General features: G+C 37.8%; 1 protein-coding gene across 4 annotated transcripts in view; it reads left to right on the forward strand.

Annotated features, from left to right (window-relative positions):
* The window catches only part of SLC4A7 (solute carrier family 4 member 7), a 105,798-nt gene that overhangs the window by 48,223 nt on the left and 29,882 nt on the right, over positions 1-27,693 (forward strand). For 3 of the 4 annotated variants that reach the window (XM_047100004.1, XM_047100006.1, XM_047100005.1), the window contains exons 4-12: positions 1,406-1,544; positions 2,119-2,279; positions 4,222-4,410; positions 13,356-13,471; positions 15,452-15,609; positions 17,219-17,306; positions 19,047-19,193; positions 23,353-23,459; positions 25,654-25,828. In XM_047100004.1, coding sequence (XP_046955960.1) covers positions 1,406-1,544; positions 2,119-2,279; positions 4,222-4,410; positions 13,356-13,471; positions 15,452-15,609; positions 17,219-17,306; positions 19,047-19,193; positions 23,353-23,459; positions 25,654-25,828 — 1,280 coding nt within the window. Of the gene's footprint in view, positions 1-1,405; positions 1,545-2,118; positions 2,280-4,221; positions 4,411-6,961; positions 7,331-13,355; positions 13,472-15,451; positions 15,610-17,218; positions 17,307-19,046; positions 19,194-23,352; positions 23,460-25,653; positions 25,829-27,693 lie in introns of all 4 variants that reach the window. The other variant, XM_047100007.1, reaches the window with a different exon arrangement.

The following is a 27,693-nucleotide window of genomic DNA, read 5'->3' on the forward strand; positions in this document are numbered from 1 at the left end:
AACATCAGTAACTTCAGTCACAGTATGTTTTAGTTTGTCCTGCATAGGTCCAAGGGTAGTCCTTTTATATGAAGATCCATGTGATATACATACTGGAAAATTTTCTAATACAGTTTTTATTGCTTTTTCCCCATTCTTTGTATTTTCTTCATTCTGGGGTTCTTCCTGTTTGATTGTCTTTTTCTTTTTCTTTTTCAAGTTTATTTGTTTTGAGAGAGAGAGTGTGAGCAGGGAGGGAGGGAGAGAGAGAGAGAGAGAGGGAGAGAGAATCCCAAGCAGGCCCTGGCTCCAGCGTAGAATGTGATGTAGGGCTCAGACCCATGAACCTGAGGTGAAACCAAGAGCGTAACCCACTGCACTACCCAGGTGCCCCCTGGTCGACTTTCTTACTCTGTTCTCTACATCTCTGAACCTTCTGTTTCCCATCGTTTTATTTGTCATCGATGCAGTCTGTCTAATTTCTTCAGATCTGTCTTTTCCTATGTGAATTCCTTCTACTCTTTAACCTGTTCATTGCATGTGTAAGTGCCTGGAGGTTTTGTTTACTTTGGTGTAAATTTTGAGTTTGACTTCCTGTCTCTTATTCAGCAGGATTCGGTTTTGTTTTCAATTGGTGCTTTTGGTTGTTTGGTGGCCACAGGGCTTTCAACTGTCCTGGACTAGGATTTATACTGATTTCTCTTGAGAGCCTGTACCGTGTAGTTTAAATTCAGATGCCACAAGTGCGGTATCTTTCTTAACAGTGACTTGTCCTGCCTCCCTAACCTCAGCTGACAAGAGTTTTACTTCTCTACGATAGCAGGAAAGGCCACTTTCTGTAGACCCCTAGCTTTGCTTTTTCTCATCATTTTTTGGACCTTGGAGATTTTCCTTTTTCACTCTTGAATTTAGCTACATATTAGAAATTTCTACAAATTCTGTTTTCTCCAGCATGTTCTTGTATTTTGAGTGATAAAAAAGTCCTGTCTTTGAGCACAGTGTTCCATGGTTTTGGAAGTTGCTTTTTTTATTTGTTTTTACATCAGTTATGAGATTAGTTTCACTTGTTTATCTTTTTTTAAAGATTTTATTTTTAAGTAATCTCTAAACCCAACGTGCAACTCGAACTTACAGCCCTGAGATTCAGGGGTCAAATGCTCTACCAGCTGAGCCAGCCAGGCATCCCTCATTTGTTTATTTTTACCATACAGTTTCTCTTTTTTTGTCTGTGGAGGTGACCTCTGTGTGAGACTCTTATTTCCAGGTTGTTGGTCCTCGTTTCCTTCAAAATTTATAGTATTTTAATAACAGAGTATATTTCTTTCTTTCTTTCTTTATTTATCACAAAAACATGTCACTTTCAAACTGAGTTTATCTTTGAATGAATTGTGGCAATTTTTGAGCGTATTTAAATTCTTTTGTTAAGACACACCATCCCAAAGAGTTCAGTTCATTCTTGGCACTGAAGATGATGATGAAGAGCACATTCCGCATGACCTCTTTACGGAAATGGATGAACTGTGTTACAGAGATGGAGAAGAGTACGAATGGAAAGAAACCGCCAGGTAGTAATACTGAGTCTCAGTATTTAGTTGGCTTTTCTTGATTTCTTCTTGTAATGTAAATATAATGAATTTATGAGCTACCTGGTGCTTTGAAATACCGAGCAGAGAATTTCCTCGTGTCTAGAAGTTACATCTTCAGAGTGTATCTCTTAATTCTCAAAATTCGTTTTCCTAAGGAGTACTTTAATACAGCACAGAAGGCAATTATGTGAATTGTACTTTCTAATGTCTTTGACTAGAGAAATACATTTGAAAAAGTCATGATCCTGCTGCATATTTTCAGTTTCAAAGAGAATTAGAAGTGGAAACTATGGAAATTCCACAGCGGGTCACCGTTGTGATAGAGTAGGAGGAGGAGCTGTAAGGTAACCTGGGAGGATAGATACTGTGGACTATTAGTTTGATTTGCAAAGATGTGTCTGTAGCCAAATTTTGTGGTTGGTGGTGGTGATCTTTGTTTATCTTTAAAAGAACAGGTTTATGTGTTTCATATTAAAAGAAGCAAATAATAAGGATTTCATTACTTATAATCCTCATTATTGATAAAATATTTTTTATGTATTACACATTTCAGATGGCTGAAATTTGAAGAGGATGTTGAAGATGGCGGTGACCGGTGGAGTAAACCTTATGTGGCAACTCTCTCTTTGCATAGTCTTTTTGAACTCAGAAGTTGCATCTTAAATGGAACAGTCATGCTGGATATGAGAGCAAGCACTCTAGATGAAATAGCAGGTTATAGTAGTCTGCCTTTTTTAATATTTAATTTGCACTGCAATTAGGGGTATTTAAGTTAGGGAAATGTGGTGGAATTTTAGACCCTTGATTTAATAGCTCTGTGTTGAGTTTCCATCCTGTGTGGGACCACATGAGGAGTACACATATAAAGAACACCTTTTGTCTTTAACAGAGTTTAGGAGATTGAGTTAGACAGTCCCAACTACAGTACCAGCAAGAAAGTACTAGTGCCATAAGTGGGATATGCGGTCTGTTTCGGGAAATGTAGAGAAAAGAGCTTTTGTTTCTTCAAGTTTTGGACGAAGGTATCTGGGGAGGATCCACGAGTACATTAAATGTATTACCTATTTTTAGACTGAACACATGGGAACAAGGAACAGGTGGTACAAGGAAAAAGAAAGTAATCTAAGGAGGAGGAAGAAAAGGAAGAAAGGTCTAGAAAGTATAGAGAGGTATGAATTTCATATCAAAGTCAGTTCCCTGTGAATGTACAGATTTCTTGAGTAGGAGACATTTACTTTGGCTTTGCAGTGATCGCATAATACAATGTAATATTTTCATTATTTACAATGTAATGTTTTATAATCCAGGGTCCACTTGTATGCCAGTCTCTAGTCATTGTGTTAATGTTACAGTTTACCTGCTAGGTAGGTTGATTCCAGTTTTCTGTTAGAGGACTCTTACAGGTTTCAAAACTTGACTCTTTATCTCAAATTAGTGGCACTGTTTAAAAAAAAAAAGATATAGATATATATTTATTTATTTATAGGTTAAAAGTAGTTACAAATACAGTTATAAAAATAGTCCAGCCCCTACAATAATGTATCATATGGCATTACATCAATTCCCCCCACCCCCTTCACACCCCGATGTACTCATCTTCCTAGAATTTATTACTTCATGATATTTTACCTTTTCATTTGCTCACTCGTATTTCTACCTCTGGAGGAGTGAGAGCAGAAACTTGATCTGCTTAGTTAAATGCTATATTTCCAACACATAATAGGCAAATAGTTAATTACCGAATGAAGGAGTCCAGATATCCATCTATAGTTTTGATGAAAAATATGAAGTGAAGCAATAAAATACTTCATGTTTTAGGAAGCCAGTATTATTGAATATTCACTTTAATAGAATTTATTGTGTCCATAGCAGGAAAGCACTTGCAACTACAGGGAAGCTATTAGTGTGGCCCCTTTATAAAGGGCCCCTTTATAAATAAATAACAGGACTTATTAAAATAAGGGCCTCAGGGGCGCCTGGGTGGCGCAGTCGGTTGGGCGTCCGACTTCAGCCAGGTCACGATCTCGCGGTCCGTGAGTTCGAGCCCCGCGTCAGGTGCTGGGCTGATGGCTCAGAGCCTGGAGCCTGTTTCCGATTCTGTGTCTCCCTCTCTCTCTGCCCCTCCTCCGTTCATGCTCTGTCTCTCTGTGTCCCAAAAAAATAAGTAAACGTTGAAAAAAAAAATAAAAAAAAATAAAAAATAAGGGTCTCGGGGCGCCTGGGTGGCGCAGTCGGTTAAGCGTCCGACTTCAGCCAGGTTACGATCTCGCGGTCCGGGAGTTCGAGCCCCGCGTCAGGCTCTGGGCTGATGGCTCAGAGCCTGGAGCCTGTTTCCGATTCTGTGTCTCCCTCTCTCTCTGCTCCTCCCCCGTTCATGCTCTGTCTCTCTCTGTCCCAAAAATAAATAAACGTTGAAAAAAAAAAAAAAATAAGGGTCTCCTTGTAACTTGTTTATTTTCCTTAGATAATGTTCATATTTATCTTACGTGTACATTATACAATATCAGAAGAGAATAATACTTTCTAGAACTATTTAAAGATCTTATTTTTCAGTAAGGTTTCACTTACAATTTATTGCTTACTCTGTGTTACAGTCATCCAAGTGTTAGCTTCTTTAGTAACAATGGCTGCTATCTATTTATTTTTCTTTCAATAGATATGGTATTGGACAACATGATAGCCTCTGGCCAACTGGATGAGTCCATAAGAGAAAATGTCAGAGAAGCTCTTTTGAAGAGACATCATCATCAGAATGAGAAAAGATTCACCAGTCGGATTCCCCTTGTGCGATCTTTTGCAGATATAGGCAAGAAACATTCTGACCCTCACTTGCTTGAAAGGAATGGTGAGATAAGTTGTGGCATCCAATTTTCGCTAACCCTTCCGCTCTAACAGCATTCCAGTCTAGCACAGTTAGCATTTGGGAGAAGAAAGATATTTCTTACAGATAATTCTGTGGGTCATTTTAGTATCCCTTTTATTCTTTTTAAAAAATAATGTTATCTTTGTATTTAAAACATATCATTTCTAAAATACCATTCTTGACAACGTGACCATTAATCTGTAGAAATCGTTTAGATGAAAAAATTTAAAATCCACTCTAGTTAAAATGGCACATTTAAGTATTGGTGACATACAGAACACTGTCACTATAGCTAATCCTGAATTCCTTCTTCCTATTTATTTTGCTTTTTTGTTTTTGTCAAGAATTCTCGTATAATAAATGAAGGAGGCATAGATTATGATCTGTAAGTTTAATCTTCCTAAAATTCCAAGTCTTGGGTTTAAACTTTTATTATCTGTATTCGAGTTTTTCATAGTGATTTTTCTCTTCGTTTCCTGAGTTTACTTTATTTGCTGCACAGAATACAAGTGTTCTGGCATTGTTTTGATGATTTCACTGCCCTTTATTTATACAGTTTGTGCAAGTTTTTATGGATGTTTTGTTCTTATGCTAGGGATGACCTCCCCGATGTCCTCCTAACCTCTGAGAGTGGCACGGACCCACATGTTCCAGCTCTCCGCCCTCACTCGTGGTCTGGTAGTGGTCATGTGGGGATACAGCAGTGTTCTTGTAGCCGGTTACCTCTGTCCCTGTTTTAAGACTGGAGCGCCCGGAGGCTTTGCCTCCCTCTTTTTAAAGTAGAAGAATACAGCCCTGGGGTTCTATTTTGGCTCTCAGAAGAGAGCTCTGAAGACAGTGAGTCTGCAAAACCTACATACAAAGGGTTGGAGTTGCTTATGAGGGTCATTCTTGCCTCTAGCTGCTGCCATTACTCAAGGCCTAAAAGGATTAGAGTGAAGAGGAGTGCAAGATGGGTCACAGTGTCTTTCTGCTCCTCCTTTCTGTCCCGGCAGTAATAGTATGGCTTTTAAGTGTTCTCCAAACAGCCATTGGTGATGGGATTTAACACATCTGAAGTTCGACAGTAATCGTCTTTTGCAGCTCAGTGTAAACATACTCAAGACCATCTTCTGAGCGTTTGACCATTAGAACTCTTTTTAATCTGTTTAAGGTTATGCCTCTGTATACGTAAGTGACCCTAAGAATAAAAGAAAGAATTACACTTACTTCGGGGCGTAAGTGTAATTTTAAAGCAAGCCACCTGTGTCACATTTTACCTCTCGTTTTCATCTTTCATGTAGTGTATACTCTCAGCTTTTGGGAAATGAGTTCATTTACTCAGAGAGACCCTATTGAATCTTTTTTGCTCATGTGGATGGTTCCTGATGATTCCCTGATTGTCATTTGGTTCCTTTTAATTGTAACACAATGGCTGTTTTCTTTTAAATGCCGTTTTAGCATGGACATTCTGTTATTTTGTTGTGTTATAGCTGTAAGCTAACAGTTTTTCTGCATGTAGCTTTTGTTTTAAACTAAATGGTGGTGGTTTGTTGATTCATGTGTCTTGAGATCTCTTGAGTATTTGGCTTTGATAACTTAGATCATATGGGATTGTCTGTCATACCATATTTTTCCTAAAATCAGTGTTATTTTACTAAGGTACATGTCATAGAACACGAGGTGTTTGAAATATAAATATATATGACCTTTGGAAGTATGCTAGACTTATTTCGTTATTGCCATTGTTGGTGAAAAATACTTTATTATCTAGCTGGATTAAACAATTGTATTATTTAATTTTATCTGCTGTATTAGAAATGGAGGCATATTTCAGGACATGTGTTAATATCTTTAGAGAGCGCAAGAATATCCTTTCAAATCGACACTATATTTTTATTTTTAAAAAATTCCTATAATTTGTCTTATGTTTTAGAATTTTACCTGGGAGCACTACCAGTAGATGATGCTCTACTAATATGAAGATTTGATATCAACTTTAAGTTAAGAGTTATTAGCTAATGTCGACTTTTATTGTGAGAGATAATTGTCTGTAGCAGTTCAGTACAGTTTAGGAAAAATATACTGAATATAAGCTATCAGTACTTGTAAGTTTTGTTTAAGGTTTTATTTCTTGGATTATTCTTAAATCGTATTCTCATTTGCTGTTTATTATTTATCAACTTTGCATTGATAATGTTTTTTTTTTTAAAAGCTATATGATTGGGCATTGTAATTACTAACAGAATATTCCCCTGCCCAGTCTGTCATTTGCATTGTTTTGTATTTTTTGTTTTGTTTTTTTGGATACACCTTCAGGGAATGAATGGTAATTTCAGCAACTTTTCAGTGACTTTCTCACATTTAGAAATCTCATTGCCATGCTAACTCTGATAGCATGGATTTCAAATTTGGGGCTTCGGAGCTTGCAGTTTACATTGTAAATTGATTTTGTGAGTGTGAGTGTGAGTGTGTGTGTGTGTGTGTGTGTGTGTGTCTCAATTTGCCTTCTGCAGCGAACTTCATCGTGTTTCATTTATTTGTTTTGTCTCAGGGGAAGGCCTGTCAGCCTCCCGCCACTCTTTGCGAACAGGCCTGTCCGCCTCAAACCTTTCCCTGAGAGGAGAGTCGCCTTTCTCCCTTCTTCTCAGTCATCTTCTTCCTTCTTCAAGAGCTGGAAGCCCTGCAGGCTCAAGGTGTCCAACCCCAGTACCCACCCCTCAGCACAGCCCTCCTTCCAGCCCTAGCGTCAGTCGCCCGACCTCCAGAAGTTCCCAGCAGAGTCAGCCTCAGGCCCCAGAGCTGCTGGTCTCACCTGCCAGTGATGCTGTCCCCACAGTAGTAATTCATCCGCCCGAGGAAGACTCGGCAGCGCCCACAGGCCAGGAGCAGAAGGCTGAGGACAATGTTGGCATGACTCCAGGCAACTATTCACACCCTCCGTGTGCGGTGCCCCCTGCCGCTGCCTCTCTTGCACGCGGAATGCCTCTCAGCACGGAGCTTTAGCAGCAAATGTACCTCATGCTTACAACTTCTTTGACTTGTGCATGGTTTGTTTTCCTTATAGCGTATGGTAGAAGGGAGCGTAATTCTTAGAAAATTTTAACCTCCAAAGCGACTCCAAAGAAGATACACATAATGTAGCCCTTTCAAGAATTTTCAGACGTTTTATAGGTCAGGGCATTTGGATAGTTCAGAAAAACGTAGGAATTTTTAGAAGCGATCTTTCGATTTGCCGTGATTTTTAAAAAACAGTGGCTTTTCTTCTTGTGCGCTTCATTCATGATGTGATGAACGCATGTCAGACATAAGTTGCATGAGGTGATATGCCTCTTAATCTACTGTTCCGTGCTTTTATCCAAAGAGTGCGGTGTATTTTAACCTTCCTGACACAAATAGGATCGAATGTTCTCTTCCTCATTTTGTCTCTGAGAAGATTGAAGTTCTCCAGTGGCTACCTGGAATCATCATGATTTTAAGGCTAGTTTTATATTTGGAATAGACTTTAATTGTTCTCTGTTGAATGCCGTATCTATCTTTAATCCAAATTCACCTTGAAATTTTCAGGACCTGTAGTCGTGGCTATAGCGATCCTGTAGTCATAGCGAGGATCTCTTTTTGTCTGTGAATTAGAAAAATTATTTCTTAGTGGGTAAAAGGGGCATAATTCATCTACGGTTATATATTATGGTAATATTGGCTCTCTGTAATATATTGGTTATACATATGTTTAAACATCTATATCTTTCCACCCAGTTTATATAAAGAAGTCTTCTTTAGTAACTACTTTTTACTGACAGCTAAGCGTATGACATAGGAATGCTAGCTACTGGTTTTCATCACACAGATATTAATTACTGCATTTTTCCATAATACTGAGAACACCTAACACTTCACTGATAGCTTACGTTTATTATATTGGCCTACTTAATGTCTAGGCAAAGTGGTGTAAGTTAGGTGGATACACCCATCTTCAGAGACTTCAGACTCAGAAAAGTTAAATAACTTCCCGAGTCATGCAACTAGTAAGTGACAAGCCTAAGTCCTCCGACAAAATCCTCATGGTCCTACCACTAGATGACAGACTTCTCTGTATTGAATTTCCCCAAACATACCAAGTATGTTTCATCAAGGCTCATTGTAGTTGCCAAAATGTATATACTTTTAGAAATAAAAAGATGGAAGTAAGGTGGATAAATCATTGTAACATTAATTTTGATGACAGTTACAGCTACTATTGTTTAATATTGTTCCACACACAGTGGCATAATGATATATTAAATATATCATATTTATAATTCTAACAATTTGATGAGGTTCATCCCTGTTTTACAAATGAAGAAAACAAAGACATTAAAGGTATTAAGATCATACCATAAATGACCAGAGTAAGGAATTGAACTCAGATCTATAATATTTCATTGTAGATTTTGGTACTTCATGGAAAATATATAATGAGGGAACTGAACAAAAAGAAGGAAATAACTAGAATTATTTATTTGGAAATAATTAGCACTCTTTTTTATTTTTCCTTAAAAAAATCTTTTTTGACTTTTTTTTATTTTTGAGAGACAGAGACACAGTGCGAGTGGGGAGGGGCAGAGAGAGAGAGAGAGACGTAGAATCCGAAGCAGGCTCCAGGCTCTGAGCTGTCAGCACAGAGCCCAGGGCGGGGCTCGAACTCATGAACCGTGAGATCATGACCTGAGCGGAAGTCGGACGCTTAACCAACTGAGCCTCCCAGGCACTGCTTTTTTAAAAAAATAAAATTTTGGGGGACACCTGGGTGGCTCAGTTGATTAACCATCTGACTTCGGCTCAGGTCATGATCTCACAGTCTGTGAGTTCGAGCCCCACATTGGGCTCTGTGCTGACAGCTCAGAGCCTGGAGCCTGCTTTGGATTCTGTGTTTCCCTCTCTCTCTGCCCCTCCCCTGCTTGTGCTGTCTCTCTTTCTCTCTAAATAAATAAATAAATAAATAAATAAATTTCTTTCAAAAAATGTTTATCAGCACTTTTAATTACAAGGAACCAGCAGATTCCATGGACACTGTCAGTGCAGAGCCTCATGCAGGGCTCGATCTCACAAACCATGAGATCATGACCTGAGCCAAAATCAAGAGTCAGATGCTTAACTGACTGAGCCACCCAGGCACCTTGAACAAAAGTGATTTTAAAGTTAATTCCTTGCATTTGTTTTTACCTGTATCTAGGCATTAACACTCAGCATTTCTTGTTTTACCAGCTTCTATGGGGAGCTATAAATTCTCTATAGTAACTAGGAGGTGACATATGAGTTCACAGTGGCTTGTTAGGCCATATTGTTAACGGGATAAAAGTAGCAATTACCTGAAAATCGAGGAACATTATTAAGCTGCTTTTCCTCCTTTGCTAAAAGTATGCCATGAGATTTAAAGAAAATAAAGTAGAAAGGAGGGAAAAGAGGGAATTTCTAAAGGTAAGAAAAAGCTCCTAATTACTGTTTAAGAAGACATCTACAGAAGGTATGTAATTAAAATAATAGGGACAGCTATATGTTATTCCCTTGTTTAATTGCCTTTGGTGCTTCAAGCACCTAGAAACTCTGGTTGAGTGTCCTTGAAGTCTGATGTTATGTTACAGGAGGAAGGTGGCCTCAGTATCATTTTGGACAGGGAACGAAGTTATTTTCCTAACAGTTCCATTTTAGAGACTAACTACATGTAAAAGAGTTAAGCTGTTTTGTAGTATTTGCAACAGTCTTCTGACTTTCAGCCGTGGCGCTATTGACATTTTGGGCTGGACATGCCTTTGTCATAAGGGGCTGTCCTGTGCAGTGTAGGATGTCTGACACCATCACGGGCCTCTGTTCACTAGCCGCCAGTTACACTCCCTAGTTGTGATGACCAAAAATGTCCCTACATCTTGCCAGATGTGTCCCGGCAGACAAAACCTTCTCACTTTGAGCACCTCTGCTCCAACTCCTTTTTTTTTTTTTTTTTTTAAGTTTTTAAAATGTTTATTTTTGAGAGAGAAACAGCATGAGCAGGGGAGGGACAGAAAGAGAGACGGAGACACAGAATCCTAAGCAGGCTCCAGGCTCTGAGATGTCAGCATGTTTCACCGGCTGAGCCCCCCAGGTGCCCCCCCCACTACTTTTATTTTCAAACCTTTAGTGACAGAAGACTCTAATATCTTTGATTTATCTTTCTCTAGTTAGATATGCTGTCGTGAGAAAAAAATGTAAGGGCAAAATAATAGATTTACCAAACTATGATTTTTAAATCCGAGTATTGATTTTATATGTACATACATTGCTGCTTTTTTTTTTTTTTAACGTTTATTTATTTTTGAGACAGAGAGAGACAGAGCATGAACAGGGGAGGGGGGCAGAGAGAGAGGGAGACACAGAATCTGAAACAGGCTCCAGGCTCTGAGCGGTCAGCACAGAGCCTGTCTCGAGGCTCGAGCTCACGGACCGTGAGATCATGACCTGAGCCAAAGTCGGACGCTCAACCGACCGAGCCACCCAGGCGCCCCCATTGCTTCTTCTTTTAAGAAAATACAAAGAAATTCAGTCTATCTGCGCTAATGATACTTTTAACTTTGGGGAATTTACTCACGTAATCCTGAGCACCAGAAATTTACTGCACAGATGGGGAGACTTCCTTTACTGATTGAGGAAACAGCTTTATCTTAGCTGAGACTGTGAAGGACCATGTAGACAAGATCATGGTGAACAGCTCTAACTTGTACTTGGCATGCCCATTTTAATAGGTTCCGGATGACCAGGTTAACCTAGCCGAATGACTTCGGATCATGTTCTGGCTTTATCAGTATGGGTTCCTCCTCATTTCTTCTTCCCCTTCCCACTGTGTCCTTACGTTCCCCCCATGGTCTTATCCTGCTCTTCTCTCCGGAAGCCGGTGGCTGAGGCAATTCTGGGGAATTGCACATGTTTTCTTTTGATTATGCATCTGTGGATATAATACATTTAGTAGTTAGAAGTATATGTACTGATGTTTATGTGCAGCTGCCGCCAAGGCCTTAATGGTATTCTTCATTTTCCTGTATGGAAGTCAGTGGAAGCCACTGAAAACTACGGGCAGCTTTTTTTTCTCCACTTGGGCAGTATATTTTAATAAAGGAATTAATAGAGGAACGGACCTTGTTCTGGAAGTTTAGAGACAAAGGTCAAAGAAGAGGGATCATAATAACTTGGCTCAGCTAAGGTGGTGAGAAAGGAGCTAAGTTTTAGGAAATAGCGTTTATTTCAGAATTGTTTAACACTTCCAGAGCATCTAGCTAAATAGTTTGCATATGCCTTTTTTTTTAAGGTTTTATTTTTAAATAATCTCTACACTGAGTGGGGAGCTGGAACCCACGTCCCCAAGATCAAGCATCACACACTCCACCTACTGAGCCAGTCAGGTGCCCCAATAGTTTGCATATGCTTTTTATACTTACGGTTTTGGGTCACGGCAACATTCTGCGACAGAGAAGGGGGTATCAAGAAACGTCTTTGGTCATTGAGGTTAAGCAGTAGGCCCAGATGACTTGGTTTCAGTTATTAGTTACAGTGTGTTTCAGAAAAATGAAAATTCCATTAGATGCATCAGATGTAGCCCGTGTGCTTACAGTTCAGGCGCTTCACTAATACTGACTTTAAAGTTTATAGGATTTAAGCACAAACTGCTTAACTGGATTTCTGTGGATCACTGGATTGTGGTGAGTGGCAGAGTTAAAGTTAAGTCAAGTCTGTTGTAATTCACTCCAGCACCTTTTCTCCTGTGGTACTCTGTGTTTGGGGCAAGATTATATATTCTTGAACTAGAATATCCTGGGTGTTTTTGAAAAAATGAGATACATTTAATGGTAGAAATCTGTGTTACATACTTGATAAATACTGAGATTGGAACTTTTTGCAAAATTCATAGTGGTAATGATTGGGTATAGGCTACACGTTATTTTTAGGTTATTTTATTGTGAAATATTGCTGCTGAATGTTACTTGAAGTGAGCATTCTAATGATTGCACATTTATCTACTGTTTGTAATCCAAACAAGCTAATTTTATAGGTTTGTCTGAGTCTTAGTTTTAGTGAGTTGAAGTCACATGGCTACCAAGTGGCAGAGAGTGCTGCTTTCTTTTTTGTTTTTTAATTTTTTTAAATGTTCGTTTTTTGAGAGACAGAGTGCGAGCGGCGGAGGGGTGGAGAGAGGAGACACAGAATCCAAAGCAGGCTCCAGGCTCTGAACCAACAGCACAGAGCCCGATGGTGGGGCTCTAACCCACAAACTGTGAGATCATGACCTGAGCCAGAGTCGGACTCTTAGCGGACTGAGCCACCCAGGCGCCCCAGAGAGTGATTTCAACACAGATATGTTTGACTATAAAACCCTTAGTCTTTGTATTTATATTGTAAAAACATTGCTACTATCTTTCCAAGTTCTGTTTCTTAGGAATAATGGCAGGAGGCAGCACATAAATACTACCTGAGAAATGAAATTGTTGAGGAAGTTGTTATGGTGGATTTCTGAGTCGCATCTAGGGTTTCTCAGAAAGTAAACGATGTCACTCACGTCAGTGTGCCACATGTAGTGCGATTCGCGTGTATGTTAGATGTGTTAGAAGCGCGTTCCCCAGGTACTCGTAGTGTGAGCTGACCCAGATTTTCCATCTTCTGTGCTCCTCACCTACTCACATTTTTTTTTCTTGTTGGCAAAAGACCACCGTTTTCGTACATTCCAGTTATTTTAAATGTTGAAATAAACAGCCTCATTGTTGCTTAAAATTTTACTCTGGTCTTGCTCGTACGGTACTAACACCTGGCACTTTTTTTTTTTTTTTAACCTTGCACATTTGCTTTTGATAAATTATCACTTTCAGGATATGAGCAGAGTCCATCTAGAAAGTGAATTTCCTCCTTACTAATTTGGATTTTGTTGTTGTTCTTAAATTCAAATTCAGGTGTTTTGGCCTCTCCACAGTCTGCACCTGGAAACTTGGATAATAGTAAAAGTGGAGAAATTAAAGGTAATGGAAGTGGAGGAAGCAGAGAAAATAGTACTGTTGACTTCAGCAAGGTAATTCTGTCACTCACTGTAAATCTTCATAATCATCCTTATTGAGAAAATCACTGGCAATGTGGCTTTATTAGTGCTGATTATGATAATTTTTTAATAGATTGGTGTTTATAAGCCTGCATGTGATGCTTGTGATACGTAACTTAAGTTCAGAAATTATGAGAAGGGTAATAGTCCAAGAGCATTTGAATGACTTTGTTTACTAGTTTCAGGAATCTTGACAAAAGACTATCTGAATAATACGGGATTTCCATCTATACCTACCCATAGATGAAACTTCAATATCTTTTGAATTACACTCATTTGTTCTGGGGCTGCCCCCCACTGGAAAGATTAATTTTGGGAATGTTATAACACTGGCGATTCAGCCTTTTCTTGGCTGTAATAAGATCCCAGAATTACTGTCTTAGGGTGTCAGTACTTTCTGGAATGTCCCTGGTTGACATAATCGGCGTTTGCCCATGGGTAGGTAAAGGCATGGATTTAAAAACAACTCCCCTATCTGAACTATGATTTTTTGTTTTGGTAGATGAGTATTTAGATGAAATAGAAAAAGAAAACTTCAAAATTTCAAAAGAGCAGGGCAAGAAACTCCCAAGCTCAAATTACAGTGGACTATAAAGCATACTCTCTGAGTACTGCTTCTGAATCGTTGATTCTGTGTGGCTGTTACAGTTTTTTGATAGTATCAGTTTGCTTGCTATAAGATGCTCTCTATGTTAACATTGTTGTATCCAATTTAAGACTTTTAATTAAATACGATTATTTCAAGTAAGATTCCTTTTTCTTAGGCTTTTTATTTTATGGTGCAAAACCTGTAAATCGCATTTTGCAGAAGAGGAGTGCAAATGATGGTTTGCATTGTAGCTTTGCTTGAGCTACCAGTTCTAAAATTACAAAAGGCCTTGCATAAGGTACACTAACTTATGCAGAAAGGCTACCGTATTTTTAATTCTTCCGGTCTAACTTGATCATATTTTGACTGGTGCTTCTGTTGCTTCAAATGAGTGAGGAGTGTTCCGTAACTATACTGCAATTTATCCTTGTTAAATGGATTAAATGTAACTTACATTATAGATCTCCTCTAGACATGGCAGGTGCCGTTTATTTTTGTTCCTCTGTCACAGTTTTACTTTTTTTTACTTGGCCTATCCTTGTGTACACCTTGTCTCCTGTCGGGCAGGAGTCTGCCTCCTGGCACTGTAGTTGTGGCACACTGGGTGTGGGACTCAAGAGGCCCGCTGTAAGTGCTGCTTTTATTTTTAATAGATAGCCCTGTAAGTGGTTGTTTAGTGATGTGTGTGAAACTGCATATAAATGAAATTCCCATACTTTGATATTCTGTTTATAGCCTTTTCTTTGTAATTATACACAGACGACTAAATTTGATGTTATAGCACTGTCCTATGTCTATAGCGATAAATGGCTATTTATTTTAGTTTTAAATAAAAATAAAAAGAACTTTTTCCACTTAATGAAAATACTGGGGAATACACAGAACGCTCTAAAATAAAAAGGACTTATAAAAAATATGTATAAAATACAAAGGGGCTAATTCATTTCTAAGATTAAGTAAAAATAATCATGAAATGAATATTTTTTAGCACTGTGTATAATTTCATGAACCATTGTTAGTTTGTGAGCTGTATTTTTGTCCATAGTAGTTTTTAATGAATAGTGCTATAATCACTGAAAATTTTCTCTAGTTTGTATGTTTGATAACTTAGATCTCTGAAGTAGTAAAGATTATGACAATTAAAACGGTTGGGAGCATTGTTTGATAGATGTGTTTTGCTTGCTTTTTTGTATTTGTCTACTCCATTCTTTACATGGGTGGGGATTTTGGTGTTTATCCATTAGATCACCAGTTTTGATTAGCAAATAGTCTTGAAAGCATTTTTTTTCTTTCTTATTTCCCTCAAAATAGAGTTATAAATGCCATGCAGATTTGATTTTTAATTATTATTTATTTGTCAATAGGTTGATATGAATTTCATGAGAAAAATTCCTTCAGGAGCCGAGGCATCCAATGTTCTGGTGGGAGAAGTAGACTTTTTGGAAAGACCTATAATTGCATTTGTGAGACTGGCCCCTGCTGTTCTCCTCTCGGGGTTGACTGAGGTCCCTGTTCCTACCAGGTAATGTTCTCAGCATGTCCAAAATCTGAAAAGTTTTATCTATCGATAAAAGGGATAAAAGCTTACTTTAATTAATATTTTCATTGCACTGGATGCTTTGACTAGTAGAGCATAAAAGAGTTCTCTTTCTTTCTGGAATTAAAAAAAAAACAAAAACAAAAAGAAAGCATCCTTTGAAAAATACTTAGCTGGGGGCGCCTGGGTGGCTCAGTCGGTTAGGTGTCCGACTTTTGATTTCAGTTCGGGTCGTGATCTCAGGTCGTGAGATCGAGGCCTGTGTCGGGCTCTGGGCTGACGGTGGGGAGCCTGCTTGGGATACTCTCTCTGTGCGCCTCCCCTGCACTCTGTCTCTCTCTTTCTCAAAATAAATAAATAGACATTTAAAAAATAATACTTAGCATTTGTACCTTTATAAGAAGTTTGGTGTTTTAGGAGCTTTGGTTTAAAAGACAATGGCTCAGATTCAGACAGATGTATTATGCCCTGTGGAGTCAGAATGGAGTTGAATCCGGAAAGGTCAAGTCTGACTTAATTTTTCATTTATAGAATGAGGATATGATTACTTCCTCATTGATTATTGATAAGTACCTCTGAATTAAGCAAAATGCTTTGTTCTGACCTGACCAAAATTTTCTGTTCAATATATGTAATTTAAAAAGGGGGAATATCCATAAGAATTAGCAAGTTGTGTTATAGAGGATGATCAGTTTGTTAGTTAACTGCTTTAATTATAAACTTAATTGTAAATAAGAGTAATTTTTAAAATCTTTAAAAAATCATTCATATAATATTAAATATGAAGAATGTATTGCCATTTGATTGGAATACGTGTGCCTATTTTTAGTATGCTTTCCTGAGTTGCATTAGTGGTGCAGTGTTAAGGTAAGTGAGAAAAAATAATTCCATAGATTCACACTTAAATTCTCATAAAACAAGAAGGTGAATGCTTCCAATTTGGACAAGTGTGAATATTAATATTTTACTGTGGTGTTCATGAGAATGTGGTAGGCAGCTAAATGCTTTTTTATTTAGACACTTACAAATAAATAAAAAAATAAAATGTGAGGTTTGATGTTAAATTTGTGGAGCTATACATAAAAATTATTTTTCTTTCCATAGTCCCTTGTTTACTCATTAGAGTCTTTATCCAGACTGTGGTTTGAGGGGTTGTGACTGTTTATTTGTACACACTGAATTTACTAGGCAAACCTTACTTGTAAGTATTTAATAGGATTGGTATTTACTCAATTTACTCATTTACCTTTTTTCAATACAGATTAGATCAAATTATTTACTCAAATTCAAAAAGGTAAAGGGAATGGGAACTTGTAATGTAGAACACTCACTTCTTGAATCACTCGTTTACCGTAAGGAGGATGGGGAGCAGGAGGTCGGTAGAAAGTTTATGAGTGCCTTGCCTAGTTTTGACATCTGCTTTAGTGTGAGTAGAATTGTTGTCATTTTTTTTTCTGGTGATTGGTGTGCGGGGATGGAAAAGAGGGCTGAATGTGTTTTCCGTGTTTACATTGGAATGATTTCTTTATGACTGCCTGTGTTTAGGTTTGTATGTTATTTGTATTGAAGTCTGTGTATTTTAATGTTTCTTTAGGTTTTTGTTTCTGTTATTGGGTCCAGCAGGCAAGGCACCACAGTACCATGAAATTGGAAGATCAATAGCCACTCTCATGACAGATGAGGTAATTAAAATGCCCTATGAGGTGGACACTGTTTACGTGGTATATAATATAAAATCCCTTTGAAGTGGAATTTCAATCCTTTCGAAATGGGCACTGAATGTAAGACATATATGTCAATTACAGTTCTCTTTTTGTTCATAGTGAAGCTTAAAAAATTGTCCTTGCTGTCTGTACTCTTTTATTCACTCTTCAACCATTTACCTTTGGTAAGATCTTCAAGACCTTTCTGTCAAGATCACTGGATACTCTTTGTCCCCCAGCCCCTCCACATCTGAGATTATTGACTACCTTCTTGAAATTTTCTCCATCTTGAATTTCAGGATATCATTTATTTGGGTTTTGCTCAGGACTTTGTCTTTTCCCCTTTTCCTGCTTTTTTTTCTCCATAATTTCTCTCTCCCATTTTTGAGCCCCTTCATTGAGCTTTGCCTATATTGACCAGGACTTTTGTTTCTCTTTGGGGGAGAGCTTTGTAATCAGGTGTTAGACATGTCTGCCTTATGTCCCTAAAGCATCTGAAATTCCACATATCTGAACCTGACCTCCTTTCTCTGTCCTGTCTCAACCACTTAGTCACCAGATTCTACTGATTTACCTCAATGTGTTTTGCATTTAGTCTGCCATCTCCTTTCCATCTCCACGGCCATTTCTTTGGCTTGGATGCTCTCACCCTTTTTTCTTTGGCAATTAACTTGGACTTTATGGATATTTCTCTTACAGTATTTTCCTCTACACTGCTAATAACATGCAGATTTGAGTATATCGTTAATATCCAGATGTATCTTGCTGTATATGTATGTTTCTTTTTAATTCTTGACCATTGTCTTCAAAGGGTTTCCCTGATCAAGCCTCTGCATATTTCTTGAAACTTTTATCCTACTACCACTACTCACCCTTCCTCCCCCATTTTTTTCCTGGCCACATTAGCTTCCTATTAGTTCTGATGATTTATGCTCATTTCTGCCTCTGAACAAATACAGTTGCTCTTCCCTTTGCCCAGGTGTCCTTCCATCACCCCATCCCACCATTTGCACCGTTTTTGTCTCATTTCATTCAGGTTTCTCCTAGAGTGTTACTTCCTCTTAGACCTTCCTCGGTCACCCTTTTCTTCTCCATCAACTTTCTTTCCTTAACCCTGCTTTATTTTTATCAGAGTATTTATTATTACTTGCAGTTATATACTTATGTAATTACTTGTTTTGCTGTCTTTCCTCCTGGGGAAAAAAAAAGAGTTCTGAATGCAGGGACTTTGCCTTGTCTATGTCCAGTGCACTATCCACAGTGCTTAAAATTGTGCCCAGCAAATGGTAGCCAGACAGTAAATGTAAGTGATCAAGTACCTGACTTTTTAAGTAAAATATTTTGCAGATCCATGCTCATTTCTTAGGATAAATGACCCTAAAATGTCATAGAAATCGAAATGACATGCTACAGTATTATTTTATTCTGTAATGACTAGTAACCATTTCTCATCCAGAATACTCTTTTTAAAAAAGTTGTTCTGTCTTAATGCATCACTCTTTTCTTTTGTTGGTTGATTGTTATTAATTCATCTGATAACGCAATTAGTGGGTTACTTTTTATGGTTGTTACCCTGGGTGGAATGGAGACCTGCCTGGGATAAGAGTTTAGGTAATTACCTTTGTTTCAGATTTACTTGTAATATCTAGAGTAGGTTTACTATATGTAGAATTTTCTTTCTTCTTTAAAATCCTTTCACTCAATTTTTTTTTTCTGTAGATTTTTCATGATGTAGCCTATAAAGCAAAAGACAGAAACGACCTCTTATCTGGAATTGATGAATTTTTAGATCAAGTAACTGTCCTACCTCCAGGAGAGTGGGACCCTTCCATACGCATAGAGCCACCAAAAAGTGTTCCTTCTCAGGTAAGATTGCACACAACCCTGTGAGTTGCTTTGTCCTAGTTAAAATATCTTTGGATAGGTTATACATTTTTATGATTCACAAATCAAAACTGTATAAACAGGTACACTCAGAGCGGTTGTGTCCCTGTCATGTTCCCTTTACCTTCTTACCCCTGTACCCACCTCCCGTGGAGCATCATTGTCCTTCTAGTTTGTATTCAGTGCAAGGGGATGCAAATATAGCCCTGTTTCCTCCTTTCTTACCAACATACCACATGTCCTGTTCTGCACCTTGCTTTTTTTTAGTGTAACAGTATATCCTGGAGATGTGGATCAGAAGACATCACAGAAATATGTCTTATTTTTCTCACAGCTCTGTTTTATTTCATTTATGGATATACTATAGTTTATGCTGTTTCTGGGCTCAGGTTGTCTTCAGTCTTTTCCTTTTCTTTCTTTTTTTTTTTTTTAAATTTTTTTTTTCAACGTTTATTTATTTTTGGGACAGAGAGAGACAGAGCATGAACGGGGGAGGGGCAGAGAGAGAGGGAGACACAGAATCGGAAACAGGCTCCAGGCTCCGAGCCATCAGCCCAGAGCCTGACGCGGGGCTCGAACTCACGGACCGCGAGATCGTGACCTGGCTGAAGTCGGACGCTTAACCGACTGCGCCACCCAGGCGCCCCCAGTCTTTTCCTTTTCTAAGCCGTATCACAATATTTGTATGCCAATTTAGTCTTGTGCAGGTGTATCTGTAGTGTCGGTTCCCAGAAATAGGATTGCTGGCTCACGTGGAACCTTTTTTATAATTTTAGTAGATATTACCAGAATCCCTTCTTACTGGGTTGTGCTGTTTTGGACACCCACAGTGATGAATGCCTCTTTCCCTACAGCCTCGCTAACAGCGTGTTATCAAACTTTTGGATACTTGTCAGGTGGATAGGTATCTTTATCCTACTATGTCAGGTATTTTAAAGTGGTTTTCATTTACATTGCTATAATTAGTGAAATCGAATATTCCTGGATATATTTTGTTCATTGCAACCCCCCTGCTCCCGAAACACACAAAAACCACACCTTTTCCTAACATTTAAATCATTCGTTGATCCTTTGGAGTTTATCGTGGTGTATCATGTGGAATATGCATCTAGCTTTATCTTTTACCTACATTGCTGCCAGTTTGTTCCAGTTTATTAAAAAGTTGAGCGTTACTCCCCTTGATTGGTGTTGTTGCCTTATCGTTTTGTAAATTTCCCTTTGCTTTCAAGTCCTTCTGGAATTTCTTTTCCATTCCATTGGTCTCTCTGTTCATGGACCAATTCCATACTTTAATTTCTGAGGCTTTTTGGCATATTTTAATACCCAGTAGGTCTAGATTCATTCTTGAGCCTTCTGTTACTCTTGCGTTCCTGAATTTTCTTGACTGTCTTTGTATATTTATTTTTCTATGTAAGCTTTAAAATGAGCTTTTAATTTCCAGAGCTAAAACCTGATTTCTAAAAAACTGTGATGCGGTTAAATTTGTAAATGAACTGAGGGAGAGTTGACATCTTTTAACATTGAGTCATTCAAGAACATGGTATGTTTCCCCCTACTTGTTTTCCGATTTCAAGTTAGTTTCTGTGTCCTTAAGGAATGCCATAAAATTCTCCTTTATCTACACTTTATATACTTGGTGAATGTATTCTGGGCATTTTCTCTTTAAGGTCTGTATTGTAAATGAGGTTTTGTTCTGTTATATCTTCACTTTGTTACTTTTATATATAAAGGCTCTTTGTTACTGAGTATTTCTTTCTTATTCTCCTCCCTTTCTGAGTTCTTTCATTGTATGTAATAGTTTTTCAGCCATGTCATCTGCAGTAAGATATTTTGATGCCTCCTTTTCTCCTTACAGCTCTAGTGTATTTTCTGTTGTCTGATTGTATTGGCTGAAATCTCTAGTAATGTTGAGTGGCAGTTGACTTTAAATGGGCATTTCTTAATTTGTTCCCAATTGTAGTTAGTGTCCCTAATGTTTCTTTCATTAAGTTACTGACATTGAAGCCAAAATACACATTTTATCATGCTCAGAAAGAATCCAATTAAAGTCTGTTTCATTGAAATTTTTAATGTAAGTGGATGTTAAATTTTTCAAATGGCTTTGAAAAAAAAAAAAAAAAAAAAAAAAAAAGGGGCGCCTGGGTGGCGCAGTCGGTTAAGCGTCCGACTTCAGCCAGGTCACGATCTCGCGGTCCGTGAGTTCGAGCCCCGCGTCGGGCTCTGGGCTGATGGCTCAGAGCCTGGAGCCTGTTTCCGACTCTGTGTCTCCCTCTCTCTCTGCCCCTCCCCCGTTCATGCTCTGTCTCTCTCTGTCCCAAAAATAAATAAACGTTGAAAAAAAAAAAAAAAATGGCTTTGTAGCATCTCTGGAGATGATTGTATGACCTTTGATCATTTATTGTGGTAGACCATATTAATAGATTCTTTAATTTGAAAACACTCTTGCATTGAATGAACCCAAATTTGGCTTCAGAATGCTGGTCGCCTACATCTAATATTTTAAGTTGTTTGCATCACTGTAAGTAGATTGGTCCGTAGTTTTTTTGCAGTCTTCTGGCTTTCATATCTTTCTTCTATTTATTTCATATCTGTAAATTTTCCCTTCCCTGTTTTTTTAAAACTTTAAATAGCTAGAGTAATTTGGTTCTAAAAGTCTGGAAGAATTCCTTTGGAAAATTTTCTGAGCCTGAGTATTTTGTTGTATGGTGGACTTTACAACTTGCTTGTTTCTTCTGCAGTGATTGGTTTGTGTAAGCTTTCTCTGTTTTCTGGGGTCAGTATTATATTTTCCTAGAAAATTGCCTATTTCCTGTTTTTCTGGTTTCAGTTTTGGGGAAATTATGTGTTCCTTTGTATTACCCATTTCTTTAAGGTTTTTAATTTATTTGCATAGGGTGGTGTATGTACGTACGTGTGTGTGTGTGTGTGTGTGTGTGTGTACAAAATTTCCTTCAGTTTGAAGCTGCCTCCTTGTCATATCTTTTACTGTGTGTTAGCTAATGGTTTATCCTGTTTCTGAAATAGAGCAGCTTTTACAGCTTGTTTCAGTTCTCCTTTTTTAAAGAAGCGTTTTGTTTTCTAACTCTGTTTCTGCTTTTAGTGGTTTCATTTCATTACTTTCACTTCAGGAAAGAATCTGTTTTCATATTTCCTGAGCTGGATGTTTAATTCATGTATTTGTATCCTTTTGTTTTTCTTAATATAAATGCTCAATTTTCTTGAATGATGGTTTTGCTATATCCCATGGATTGTGTTATGTAGTGTTTTCCATTTCTTTTGTTTTTTAGGAATTCTGTAGTTTTGTACTCTTCTTTCCCCTTTGAGCTAAGATGTAATTTAGTTTTAATTTTGACATTTTCAAGCGCTAATCCTATGATTATAGATAAGTCTTGCTACGCTATAAATGTCAAACATATAAACCAAGTAGTGTAAGTTTGTAGCTCACCCAGGGTTTTTGACCAAGGGGATCTCCTGGGATGGACACCCTTCCCCTGTCTTTCTTTCCTTCTCACAGTGTGTCACACACAGCCCATTGACCGCTGACCTCTGGAGGTAACAGATTAGAAGTTACTTCCTTGATCTTCAAGTGAAGGGAGGGGGAGCCTTTATCACTCACGCAAGTCTTGGATTAGTAATAATAAAATGTAATAGGAAATTGATTTTTATGAAAACGTGTTTTTAAAAGACAACTCTTGTGCTACTTTCATCTTCAGGGAAGTATTGTGGTAAAAGGAAAATGGCATTTACTTTTTTATTAACATAAAGTGTATTCTTCATTAGTATGAGCAATATTTTAAATATTCTGGTTAGAGAGATGCTTTTGGGTATTTATTTTCCTATTACTGAGTGACAATTTGAGATGGTGGGTATGAATGTTTTGTATATAGTATATTTGGTTTAGGATACAAAATATAAAAAGCCAATCAGTCATAAAGTTGAAATGTTAATGGAGACAAATACTACATAACTGTTCTAATGTGCAGTTCATTTCAAGTGGACGTTTATATGAGGTATCATTATTTCCAAGGGCATTGATTAGATAATGCAATCAACATAAGATCTCCTGTTCCCTCTAATTCAGGAGTGCCATCTGAACTTTTTGAAAACAGAATTCTGAAAATGTGTTTTTTGTGAAATTCAGGAAAAGAGGAAGATTCCTGTATTTCCCAATGGATCTGCCCCCAGCTCGGGTGAGACACCTAACGAGGCCGGTCATCATGCCGGGCCTGAGCTGCAAAGGACCGGACGGTGGGTACAAATACTGATTCAGTGTGGATGTCTTTTGAGGACTAGGGGTTGATTTGATGAAGAAGGCATAAAAAGTCTTTTTCTTTGCAAGTATATGGAAGTTAATCTTGTACAGTGTTTTTTTTTTTTTTTCTATATTTAAAATGCATCATTATGTAAGTGTATTTTGTTGAGGAAAATTATTTAAAAATAATTTTACTAGTAGATGCTTGGATTCTTTATATCAGGCTTTAATTTAAAATGAAAATATTATGGCCCATACGATAAGGATATTGAGCAGTTACATAGAATATAGTGTAATTTACATTACCCATTCAGAAGGTTCTTGAAGAAGGTGTGGAGTGCTATTAAAATTCTCCGTATAAAGTTACAGAATTATGGGAACAGAGAGGAATTACAACCAATAGTTTGTGTGTGTGTGCATAGATTTAAAACTCTTAAGTGAACATTGTATCATGAGATAGTGTAAAATGAGACAGCAAAGCTAATGAAACCATGGTAATGATCCCTGGAAACCTAGTTAGAAAAACTGTTGAAGGTGTTAATTTTGGGAATAAAAAATAGAAATATTGCTAGGTGCAAACATTGTCTGAAAATATTTTGTAGAATAGAGAAATGTTACGGTATTTCCATACTGTAGAAAAAAGCATGTGGATATTGATACTGTTGTCCACAGGTGGTGGCTGTGAAACTAAGATTTTGAACCTTCTATATTTGTTTAAGACATCAGGATACTTGATAACAGCCACATTATTAGGGGTATTGATGACATATGCCTAAAGGACGCTATCAGAGAAAAAGAACAACTGGCATACTGAACATAAAATTTAGAGAAACTTGAACACACAATTTGTTCATGGTCTAATATATTAGTCTCTGCAAGTATCCCCGAACACTAGCAGTTACTGTTACTTCCTCGGACCTCAGGCTGAGATCGGGTTAGTCAGTGAGAAATACCAAGTCAGGCCCCCACTGATCTCACGGTCCGTCACATGAGAGCCTCATATAAACTGTTGATCAGTTGTTGATTTGATGATGTGGTTTCATTTTCGATATGATCATTGACACCTTTTTTTATTGCAAGTTGATTTCCCCCCGCTGTCAGATTATTTACACAGTAACTTCTGTCAACTTGTCAATGTGTATTTAGTATTTAGTTTGCAATATTAACTTTTAAAAAGGTAGAATGGTAAACCTTGAAACATCCAAAACATTTTAAAGCTTAAGATTACTTTTTTGGTGTATTTTCTGCAGAATGTATGTTTTATGAGTCACAAAACCTTTTTGAATTACTGATTTGTTACTATTTACTGAGTACCTACTATGTCCTGGGCAGTGTTCTAGACACTGGTGATAATGGCAGTGAACAAGGAAAAGTCCCTGCCCCTCACTGAGGCTTATATTTTAGTAGAGTGCTTTCAAGTTAGATGTATCCAAAAGTTAAATTAAAAAAAAAAAAAAAAAAAAGAAGACAAAAAACCACCTACATTGAAATGCTAAGGCTCTGATGTGCAAATACACATTTTAAATTTACCAATTTAAACCTTAGTTTTCTCCACATGCATGTGAACTTGAGTACATATCCAGTAAATTAAATACCCTGCATTAATTTTTTAGGCTTTTTACCTGGACCAGAAATATTTATGTGATTGAAGTAGTAATTTTAAAAGTAATTAAAATTATTCAATTCGCTACTGAGTCTAAGCACAGCATACTGGATTCATAGTAAAGGGTATTTGAGGACTTACGGTTTATATTATAATTGCCTTCCTGGTATTTCTGACACTTGCCTTTAAGATTTATAATGTAGATACTAACTGATAGAATTGCTTATGCATATTTTCTTGAATGGACTGTTAGGTTTTATTTATTTTTATTGTATATTTTCTTGTACATTTGTGTCTGAAATTACATTTACTCATATAAAATCATTTGCCTGCAGTCTTCTCAGTATATAGTCCATAAAATACAGATGTTTATGTGTCGTTTAATGTAATGAGATCTGCCTTTCCTCTGTCAGTGGATGAGATTAAATGAGTGTGTCTTCTGTAATTTATATCGTGATTTAGCTAGGATATTAATTTCTGTTGACAAAACACTAGGCACCAGCAGTTTTATGTAGCCCATAGATTTAGTTTGAACTAGCTAGAAGCCTCTAGTGTACAGTTTGACGAGTTTCATCTCACCTATTTAGGCTTTTTGGTGGTTTGATACTTGACATCAAAAGGAAAGCACCTTTTTTCTTGAGTGACTTCAAGGATGCATTAAGTCTACAGTGCCTGGCCTCGATTCTTTTCCTATACTGTGCCTGTATGTCTCCTGTAATCACTTTTGGAGGGCTGCTTGGAGAAGCTACAGAAGGCAGAATAGTGAGTACAAAGATTGGTAGTGGCCAGGCTCTTAGCTCTTCAGAGGCAAGTGTCTGTGTGCATTTGTCTCACTATTCCTACTTTTATTTGAAGAGTCTACCCACAGCATGATTAACCTGTCCCAAAGCAGACTTCCCCCAAGGGTAATTGCTATGGAAAACATGGGGAAGCCATTTGAGCAGGAGAAGATGCACAGTTGAGGTAAAAAAAAAAAAAAAAAAAAAAAAAAAAAAAAAAAAAAGAAAAAGAAAAAAGAAAAAAAAGAAAGAAAAAAAAAAAGAAAGAAAACAAGAAAAAGAAAAAACAAAGTTGATCCTGGCCTGCTGGATGAATGGTTTTATAAACTGAGTAAAAGGCTTGTATTGTCTTTGTTGTGGGGTGTGGGGAAGGGTTGGTGGTGGGAGACAAATTGAACTGGTTCTGGGTGGGTCAAGGGTGGGTGAATTTATCAGTGGGGCTACTTCATATCCTGTAAGGCATCATGGGATTAGTTAGAGCCCTGGGATTAATGTTAACTCATCAGCCCTGGTGGGTAGGCCCAGACTAGATAAGTAGCCTTTGCAAGTTGTAGAAAAATGGTGGATTTCTAGTGTTGTTTATTTTGCTGTTACTAAATTTGTGTAAAAGTAGCCAACGTTTTAATTGGAAAGTGTAACTGAAAACTGCATCCGTATTTTGATATGACTAAAATGAAAGTTTTTATGACTTTTTGTTCTTGGTAATGCTGTATGAGGGGCTGTGGGAGGCATGATAAGAGTATCCAGTGCCTTGTAAAATGTTGAAAAAGACTTGTTTGTTTGTTTAAATTTTAATGGAATTTAAATGAGATGATTTGCAGTTCTTAAGTGTATTTTATTTAATTACATTTACTCTTAGGAGGAAATTCATTTTTTTCCAGATAAAAGGTGAAAAAAATAGCCAGAAGCTAATTGATCATTATTCAGTTAAACTATTTCATGATCTGAACGTGAGACAAATTTGACAACTAAAATTTCCTTTGAACTCAATTTATTTTTGGTTATTTAGATTCTTTTACCCCTCAATCATTTCATCAAGGAAATCTGTTTTTAATAAGTTGCTTTTTATGCGTTGTTGCAAAATATACATGTAACTCTGCTGGTCCCCCTGGAAATGTGTCTTACCTGTTACCATCATGGAAACAATGCTGCTTTGCTTTTGGACTTTCCTGCATTGCCTGCCTTTCTCATCCTGCTGTTTAATATACCCTGTGCCTGTGATGGTGCTGTAGGCATCGGGGGGACATAGACAAGTGTCAGATGAGCATGTGTCTTCTGTCCTCAAGGCTCCAAACAAGACAAGAAGATACGGTAGTGTGTACCTAGGGAATACGTCATGGTGTGCTGTGGCACATGTGAATGAGATCAGGGGGGAGCTGTAGCAGGTGGAAGGACCACAGTGGGAAATCCGGAGTATTACCGAGGAAAGTGAAACAGAGATGATGCGTTTGTTTTCAGGTGCTTTGTCGGAACGTCAAGTAGGAGGTACAGTTCCAGAGTTTGTACAGTGGAGCAAGTTTGTAAGGAGCAAGAATAAAGGTTGGGAATAGGTGACGGTGACAGGGGAGATCATTCATAGTGAGGGGAGAGGGAAAAGTACGGAGTTACGTTTGTGGACCGGAGGAGGAATGAGACTACGGAGGAAAGTGGCCCAGCAGATGAGACACAGCACCACCAGAACTTGAAAAGAGGAATCAGGATGATGTAAGTTTGCAAAAGCCAAACTAGAGGCTCTGAGAAAGAAGACAGATTAGCATGGAGTGGTCACTGCTGTGCAGTGGAGAGGTACAGGGAAGACACTGGTAGGGCTTCTGGTGGGTAAGATGGAGGCTTCTGATTGTGGCCAGA

The sequence above is a fragment of the Lynx rufus genome, unplaced genomic scaffold (genome assembly GCF_022079265.1).
Source record: "Lynx rufus isolate CCGP_SWC_20201006 ecotype Redwood Valley unplaced genomic scaffold, mLynRuf1.p SCAF_5, whole genome shotgun sequence".
NCBI lineage: Eukaryota > Metazoa > Chordata > Mammalia > Carnivora > Felidae > Lynx > Lynx rufus.